The following is an 8369-nucleotide window of genomic DNA, read 5'->3' on the forward strand; positions in this document are numbered from 1 at the left end:
GAATGGGGGGTCTGATGGAGGAGATAGTGGAGGGTCTGATGGGTTCAGTCTTGGGGGGCCCTCTAGTAGGGGAAGGCAATGAGAGTCTAACAGGAGGCAGAGATTTGATAGGGGAGGTAATGATTGGGTCAAATGGGGAAGGAGTCGGGTTTCTGCGATAGGGAATAGTGGAAATCTGAGGTGCCAGGTGATAGGAACCTGGGAGACCAGAAGGCCTGACAGAGATGGTAACAGGGTGTTCCAATGGAGGTATTAGAAAGCAGTGAGGGAGGAGTTCCTGTTGTGGCGCAGCGGAAACGAAACTGACTAGGAAGCATGAGGTTGTGGGTTTGATCTCTGGCCTCGCTCAGTGGGTTAAGGATCTGGCATTGCTATGAGCTGTGGTGTAGGCCAGCAGCTACAACTCTGATTAGAACCCTAGCCTGGGAACATCCATATGCCATGGATGTGGCTCTTAAAACCAAAAAAAAAAAAAGAGAGAGAGAGAAAGAAAGCAAGCAGTGAGGGAGTCAGACAAAGGAGAAAGTATAAGTTTAGAAGGAGGGTTCAGGCCCAGCAGAAAAGGCAGTGGGATCTGAGAGATGAGGTGGTGGAGATAGGAGGGTAAGGAGAGAAAGGGAGAAGGATCCGAAGGAGGTGAAGGCTTAAGAGGAGGCAAGGGAGACTGAAGGAGGAAGCAGGGCCTCCAAGGGAGGTAGCAGTGTGGATCCGAAGGGAAAGACAAGTTCTGCGGAGAAGCAATGAGAGGGAAGGCATGAGGGTCTGAAGGGGCCCTGGAGATGGGGAGCCAAGGGGCATGTGGTCAGGCCCTGACCAGTTCGAGCCACGATGACCGCAGGGAGGCCCTCCTCTCTCCCTCGCAACGCAGACACTGCCACCTGGTAGGAGGTCCCAGGCCTCAGCCCCATGATGTCTGTGGCAGTAGCTTCTGGGGGCAACGTCTGAACAGATTCCAGACCTAGAGTCAGAGAGAAATGTTGGCATGGCTCATGCCTGCCTGCCCCTCAGTCCCCCATACCCTGATGGTTCCCCTTGGCAACCCTCCCACACACCCACACTGACCATTGTCTGTCCTCCAGCTAATCCGAAATCCACTGGCTCCAGGAACAGGACCCCAGGCCACCCGCACTCGCGTTGTGTCTGATGCCACAACCCGCAGCCCTGGGATGGCAAGTGGGGCTTCTGGCTCTGCGAGTTAAAGATAGAGGTCAGGAACCAAGACTAAGACCAGAATGAGTCAGGCAGCTTCCTCCACAGCCCTTCTTCAGTGCTCACCCCGACGGACAGTGAGGACACTGGCACTACCCTCTCGGGCACCCACTCGAGCTGACACCCGAACTGTGTAGCTCAGCCCAGCCCGGATGTCATCCAAGTCAAAGGCTGTCTGACTCCCGGGAAGCACCAGGGTCCGCTCCACCCCTATGGGAGAAGGCAGGGGTCAGTGATAAATAGGGATGTGGGATGAAGGGGGTGAGTGATGGACAGAGATACAAGATGCAAAGGGCCAGTGAGGGATGGGACACAGGACGCCAGGGGTGAGAGATGAGGATGGGGGATAAAAGGAGTCAGTGACGGATAGTGACATGGGATAACAGGTGCCAGTGATGAATGGGGATACATAATGATAGGGGTCAGTGGATAGGGACATAACGTGTATGATGTCAGAAGTCAGTGGACAGTGATACGAGTTAACAGATCATGGATAGACAGTGATGTGGGGTCGATATTGGAAGGGGCCATAGGATGAGAGATCGGCGTGGACAATGGTCACAGCTAAGCTTATAGAAGGGCAGGGGTAGAGCTTGTGCTTGTGGAGAAGGGTGAGAGCCATGGTCAGGGATGTGAGAAAGGGAGTGGAGACAGATCCAGGTGAAGGGACAGGCAGGTGCAGAGCGGGGGCAGACAGACTCTGTGTCAGGTCTGGGCTCAGTGCCATCTTGGGAGGTGGATGGACAAGGAGAAAGGAGGAAGCTGTAGAGACCCAGACGTGGAAAGAGACAGGGTAAGGGTGCAGTCCAACACTGAAGACTGAGTCTGGCTGTGTCCCCCTCACCCTGGGTGCTCCGCATGGTGATACGGTACTCGGTGGCACTGGGTACTGGGCTCCAAGACACTCGCACCCGCTGCCCGGGCAGCTCAGTCGCCTGTAGGTCCGTCACAGGGCCCACAGGCAGCTCTGGCCCTGGTGGAAAGCACGGCCTGAGTGAGGCAGCCTGGGGCCCCTGTCCCTTCCCCTCTCATTTGCCCAGCCCCACAGAGCCCTCACCAGTAGGGACCACAGTTGCAGGCGTGGCCACCTCACGGCCCTCCAGCAGCGTGTAGAGTGTGAGGCGATACTCTGTGCCTGGCTGCAGCCCATCCAACTGGTAGTGGGTCACATCAGAAGGCAGCACCACCTTCTGTGGTACCTCCAAGCCTGCAAAGATGACAGGGTCAGTCCAGCTGAAGAAAGGCCAGACCCAGCCTGCCCACCCCTCCCTCATGCACAGACCACTCTCACGCCGCCACTCCAGCCGGTAGCCGCGAGCCTCAGGCACCAAGTTCCAGGAAAGGAGGATGGATGTGGGGCCCAGGATGAGAGGTCGCAGGGTCTGCTCCACAGAAATGTCTGCCCAGGGCACATGGGACGTCAGTGGGCTCTATGCCTTACCCACCTGCCCACCCAGCCTGAAGAAAGCACCCAGACCTCTCACCAGTACGAGCAGTCAGGGAGGTGGCAGGCCCCAAATTCCGGCCAAATAGGGCACTCACGGTCACCTCATAGTCTGTACCAGGCTCCAGGTCATGCAGCAACACTGACCCCTGCCCAGGGCCCAGCTCCTGCTGCTGCATGGCTCCCCCTGAATGGGGGGCAAAGATGGGTCAATGGGTATGGCAGACTCAGAATCCTACCATCCTGTCCGAAGGGCAGGGACTCCCTTTGGCCCACACCTCTCACTCACCACTGAGGACCCGCCATGTCACACGGTAGCCAGTGGCACCTGGCACACTCTGCCAGGCTACCAGGAAGCTGTGGGCTGTGCTGTTCTGGATGGTCAGCTCCGGCCCCTCCAGGGCAGCTAGGGGAAGGTCCCACCAGAGATTAGTGAGTCTAGAGTGGGGAAGGGTTACTGGAATGGGAGTTAGGTGAGTGGGGTCAGAGGTTAGCTCACTGGTTCGAGCCGTCCCGCTCACAGCCTCCCCGATGCTGTTGGCATAGAGGGCAACCACTGTCACTTGGTACTCAGTCAGTGGCCGGAGACCCTGCAGCCGCACGCTGGTCTCTCCAGCTGGGACGCTTACCTGCCCAGGATCAGAGGTAGTGAGTCCCCAGCCTTCCACCTCCTCTTGCCCAGTGAGTCCCCAGCCCTCCACCTACCACTCCTGACATCCTTACCTCCCGCCGCTCGCTTGACAGTGGCTGTCCCAGCCCCGTCAGAGGTGTGTACTGGACCTTGTAGCCGGTCACAGGGCCACTGGCCGCTGTCCACTGTACTCTCAAGGATTGACTGCCTGGCTCAGACAGCACCAGGTCTCGTGGACCAGAGGTCAAGTCATCGGCTGGGAAAGGGGGCAGTCAGGCAACCAGGCAAGAGGATCAGGGGTCAGCATTTAGGGTGCAGCACTAGGGTCAAGGGTCAGGAGCACATGGAATGTTATCAGCACTCCCAGGCTGGGGTTCGGGTCAAGGCCAGGGCAGGGCACACAGGGCAGGCAGGAACTCACAGGGCAGGGTCACAGGCACACCACCCGCAGTTGTGCACACCCTCCGGGAAACGAGAGGCAGGAGTGTCCTCAAGATGCTGAAGTCATTGACAAAGAAGAAGAAATCGCTGGTCGGCTGTGAGGCGATTCGCTTCAGCTCCTCGGGGTCGGCGTTCTTGATCCCTGAGGGGATGCTCAATCAGGATCTAGCTGCCCACATGCCCTCTGACTGGTCCCTGCCCCAACTGACCTGTCACCCCATCTGGTACTCACCCACAGCAAACAGCTTGACTCCCTGCTCCTTCAGCCTCTGGGCAGCTGCATCCACCAGGTCCTGGGACTTCCCATCCGTGATGAGGATGCAGACCTGGGGCAGGTGCAGGGTCAAGTCACAACTGCCTCAGACACTTAACTTGGGGTCACTTTGGGAGGCATAATGGGGTGAAAGATCACCTTGGGGACACCAGGTCGGGCCAGCTGTGGCAGGAAAACTTGGTCAGCCACATGGAGAATCGCAGCCCCTGTGCGCGTGTTGCCCCCCTTGTAGCTGAGCTCACGGATGGCACGGATCACATCACTCCCTGAGCCAAGTGTGTCCAGGCTGAACTCTGTCCTGTAGGGAGGGTGGGTGGCACAGGCTAGGGACAAGGACCTTTTCTGGCCCTGGCCTCCAGGGTGAGAGAAGTATCAGGCCCCCTGAGGTCCTCTTGGTTGTGTGATTCCCAATTTCCACCTCCGAAGCCCCCAATTCCTTAGGTGCCCCTCTGGGTCCTGCCTGTGGCTGGGCCTGGGCAGGCCTGAAGCCCTTGGGGCCCTCAGGCTCAGGGGCCAGGATTTAGTTAAGTAATGGTAGGAGGAAAGACCAAGTTGTAGGGAGGTAGACCCCAGTCAGACAGGGAGGCCCTCTGCTGAGTAAGAGGCGGAAGGCATCAGGAGGCTAGAACATGGAGAGGCCAGCAGGCACCGGGCATCTCAAGCTCCTCCCTGGACCTCCTCCTATGCTCTCCGTCTCCAGATCAGAAAACACAGGCCCTGTCTTTGACAGGAAGCTAGTTGGGAGAAGTCCCAGGTATGAGGGTTTACCTAGAAGATCCCTGGTTCGTTCTTAAGAGAAGGATGTCCTGGAGTTCCCGTCGTGGCGCAGTGGTTAACGAAGCCGACTAGGAACCATGAGGTTGCGGGTTCGGTCCCTGCCCTTGCTCAGTGGGTTAACGATCTGGCGTTGCCATGAGCTGTGGTGTAGGTTGCAGACGCGGCTCGGATCCCGCGTTGCTGTGGCTCTGGCGTAGGCCGGTGGCTACAGCTCCGGTTCGACCCCTAGCCCGGGAACCTCCATATGCCGCGGGAGCGGCCCAAGGAAATAGCAAAAAGACAAAAAAAAAAAAAAAAGAGAAGGATGTCCTGGCTTGGGGGAGGGGATCCTCTGGGGTTCCCCCCAAGGCCTGGCCTAGGGTTTAGGGGGTTCTCTGCTTCTGTCTAGGGAAGGAGTCCTGGTGGGATCCCTGGATTCCCAGGTGTGGGGATCCACTTACCGTGGGTCGTCGCTGTACTGCACGGCAGCAAAGCGCACACCCTGTGCACTGGCTGCCCGGGAGAAGGGCAGCACCAGCCCCTCAAGGAAACCTCGAACTTCTCGGAAGTTGCTGCGGCCAATGGACGAGGAGCCATCGAGTAGGAACACGATGTCAGCAGAGTAAAGGCGTGTGCAGGTCACTGAGGCAGGGAAGAGGGCTCACCATTTCCTCCTGGGGCCCACCCGCCTGTTCCCCTCACTATGGTCCCCCGGGGCTGGGGAGGGGGGAGTAGGCCTCATCCGCTATGCAAACCGGCCCAGGCTGGCTTGGGCCTGGAGAGAGCCGAGGTGGAGCCCAGAGCTGACTCCCGCGGAGGATTGGTGGGGAGGGAGAGTAGCCAGCGCGGGTGTGGCTCTGGGACTGAGGTTGGCCTCAGGGGACCAGCGCGGAGTAACATAAGGTAGGGGACCCACCACCCCCTCCCCCCGCACAACTGGATGCAGTTTGGGAGATGTGGCGTGTGTCTCCGAGGGTTTGGGGAGTCTGGGGAAGTTAGGAGAAATGTGAGGTTAGCAGAAATGCAAGCGCGCGCGCCCGGCGCGGAGGGTAGAGGGGCGGGATCCAGGGTGAAAGCTGAGTGGAGCGCGGGTGACAAGGTGCAGTGTCCTGGATGGGGTCCTTCCCTGCCGTGCCCACCTCTCTCCCTGTGCTGGGCCCGCACTCGGGGAGCCCCTGCCAGGATCCCGGCGCAGAGCATGGCCACCAGGAGCCGCAGCCTCATCCTGGGGGAGGAAAAAGGTCAGCCAGAACCCCCGCCTTTGTCTCTCAGCTTTAGCGGGTTCGAGCCCAGCGCTCTCCCACCCCCAGTCCCGGTCTTGCCTGCCGGTCCGCTGGCTCCCGCCGCCAGCCACCCGCCCGCCGCAGACCCGCCGCCACAGCAGAGAAAAGTCCCTGATCCCAGGGGGCGGAGCAGCAGGCGGGGACCCAGGCACCCCGCCCCCACCCAGCCCATCCCAGAGGTCGCCGCCCCTACCACCCCTCCCTGGGACGGATGATCAGACTCCACTTAAGCCCCTCACCTCCTATAGCCTCTAGGATTCTCCAGAAGGGTCTCTGCAAATAGAGGTTGAAGGAGCCCTCTCCGACCCCATCTAGGGTCAGAGACCTTAGCTGCTTTAAGTCAAACACAGACTAGAAGTGACTCCTGGACACTGGACTTCCGATAGGTTCCTGGGGACCAGAGACACAGCAGGATGTCGGTGGGGGTAAACTGCAGCTGGAGATGACTCACAACCCCCCCTCCACTGGGGTGCCCAGACAAGCCCTCAGGCCACTAGTCCCGCCGGCCTCTCCTGTGATTCAGCCATCCCTCTGTCTGTCTGTCTGGTGGGTCACCCCAATCCCCTCAAGGAGCAGAGTAGCCCCTAGTAAATGAGGGGCTCTGGGCTTATCACAGGGAGAGCAAGGCATCTCTGGGCTGCATCCCAGTAATGCCCACTCCCACTTTGGAAGGGGAAGCCAGGAGAGAATCTGGGTCATGCTTATGTGTACGTGTCCATCCCAGTGTCCTGCAACCCCTACTATGCCCTGAACCAGCCCCAAGCAGATGCCATCCAGCTGTGCCTGCAGGGAGGGGTTATTCACATGTGGAGGGTGGACCACCCACAGTGACAGCTCATCTCTCAGGAATCCAGCCCCTCCTGCCTACACCCACCACTGGTGGGCCTCTCTTGCTCCAGCCAGGCCCCTCAACCTACACATCCTCATTCCAGCCCCTTAGAGTTCCCTGCTTCAACCCGCTCTTCTTGAAGACACCTTTCAACCCATCATGTCCACCAGGCCCAGAGGTCTCCATGGGCCCTCCCCTCCTTCCTCACTGCCCTCAAGCTCCGCCTGTAGCATTCACCTTCATAACTACCCTTACCCCACTCCTCTCCCCTTAACCAGGCTGACTTTCCACCCATCTCCCTCAGCTGGCTTCTATAATCATGGACCGTCCCCTCAACACACATTCAGGCCAGGAATACAATCCTGAGGCGCTTGTCTTTGTATATGTGTATATATTCTTTATAGGGGGTGATACCAAGACAGAGAGCCACACCCAAGAACAGACCCCCTGCTTTTTTTCTGCTCCTCCTAGATGAATCTGGAAAGCCTGGAGAGTACACACATCTATACTCCCCACTGCCCCTGGGCCCGTTCCAACACACCTGGCCTCACAGCCTCCCCTGGGGCTCCACAGGCTAATTGGGGAGAGATGGAGAAGGCACTTCTGTTAAATTTGTCTCCCTCGGATTCCTCCAGGGCCTGAAGTCTCTGGTATGGCCAGAATTGGGGACAGTGAGGACCATCCATGCTGCCTGTTTCCCTAGGTTCAGAAAGCCAGAGCTACAGGAACAGCCCCAAATTATCATTGTGATCCACGGGCTTTTTCCCAAGGTCAAGGTCTCCTCAGCCATGTCCCAGGAACACCCTACCCCCACCCCCACCTCTTGACTCTGTCCTACAGGTGAGGGCTGCAGAGAACCAGACATGCTCTTGTTATAAAGGCAGCTTCTGCCCCCCAAGGCCTTCACCTCCACTTTACAGCAAGGGTAGGTGAGAGCAGGGCAGAGTGGGCCCTACAGCATGAGCACACATCCATGTGGGGGTCCATGAGGTTGGAGGCCCAGCTGGGAGGGTGTTCAGGCAAACTTTGTCAGAACCATGAGGCCCCCCCAAAGAAAGGAAGGGCTGCCTGCTGTGAGGGGCTCACCTAGAGTGCTAGGAGAGGCTGCTGGAGGTAGAAGCAAGGTTGAGGATGAGTGCATGTCTGGAGCTCCCAGCAGGCTCACGAGCAGGGATCTGACCCCTGAGGCCCTGGCTCCAGCTTCCTCACAGGGACACAGCCTAAGGCCCAACCCCAGAAACCAGCTCCTTCGTATGGGGTCCCACTACCCTGGAGTCCTGTCCCTGTCCCTCCCGCATTCCCCTGGACATGTCCTTCTCTGGCTTTAAGCGGTACCATGTCTCCAACTGGGGCCACTTTGAGGGACCAGCCCTACACCCCACTGTCATGGACACCTCCAAATCTCTCAGAACTATGATCAAAGCCAGGCAGGTCATCCTCCTCCAATATACTACTCTCCTGTGTCACCCCAGCCCTCCTGGATATGCTGTCATGCTTGTGTC

At 58.6% G+C, this 8369-nt stretch overlaps 1 protein-coding gene across 1 annotated transcript in view; it reads right to left on the reverse strand.

Annotated features, from left to right (window-relative positions):
* COL7A1 (collagen type VII alpha 1 chain) overlaps positions 1-6125 on the reverse strand; it is a 32498-nt gene extending 26373 nt beyond the window's left edge. The window contains exons 1-16 of the mRNA XM_047773631.1: positions 6078-6125; positions 5895-5980; positions 5217-5397; positions 4138-4297; positions 3958-4051; positions 3706-3867; positions 3377-3540; positions 3153-3282; positions 2943-3059; positions 2694-2840; positions 2492-2608; positions 2267-2416; positions 2054-2182; positions 1276-1419; positions 1063-1188; positions 815-958 (exon numbers count right to left, since the gene is read on the reverse strand). Coding sequence (XP_047629587.1) covers positions 815-958; positions 1063-1188; positions 1276-1419; positions 2054-2182; positions 2267-2416; positions 2492-2608; positions 2694-2840; positions 2943-3059; positions 3153-3282; positions 3377-3540; positions 3706-3867; positions 3958-4051; positions 4138-4297; positions 5217-5397; positions 5895-5979 — 2050 coding nt within the window. The 5' untranslated portion in view covers position 5980; positions 6078-6125. The remainder of the gene's footprint in view (positions 1-814; positions 959-1062; positions 1189-1275; positions 1420-2053; positions 2183-2266; positions 2417-2491; positions 2609-2693; positions 2841-2942; positions 3060-3152; positions 3283-3376; positions 3541-3705; positions 3868-3957; positions 4052-4137; positions 4298-5216; positions 5398-5894; positions 5981-6077) is intronic.
* Between the last annotated feature and the right edge of the window lie 2244 nt (positions 6126-8369).

This window comes from Phacochoerus africanus, chromosome 1, assembly GCF_016906955.1.
Source record: "Phacochoerus africanus isolate WHEZ1 chromosome 1, ROS_Pafr_v1, whole genome shotgun sequence".
Taxonomy (NCBI): domain Eukaryota; kingdom Metazoa; phylum Chordata; class Mammalia; order Artiodactyla; family Suidae; genus Phacochoerus; species Phacochoerus africanus.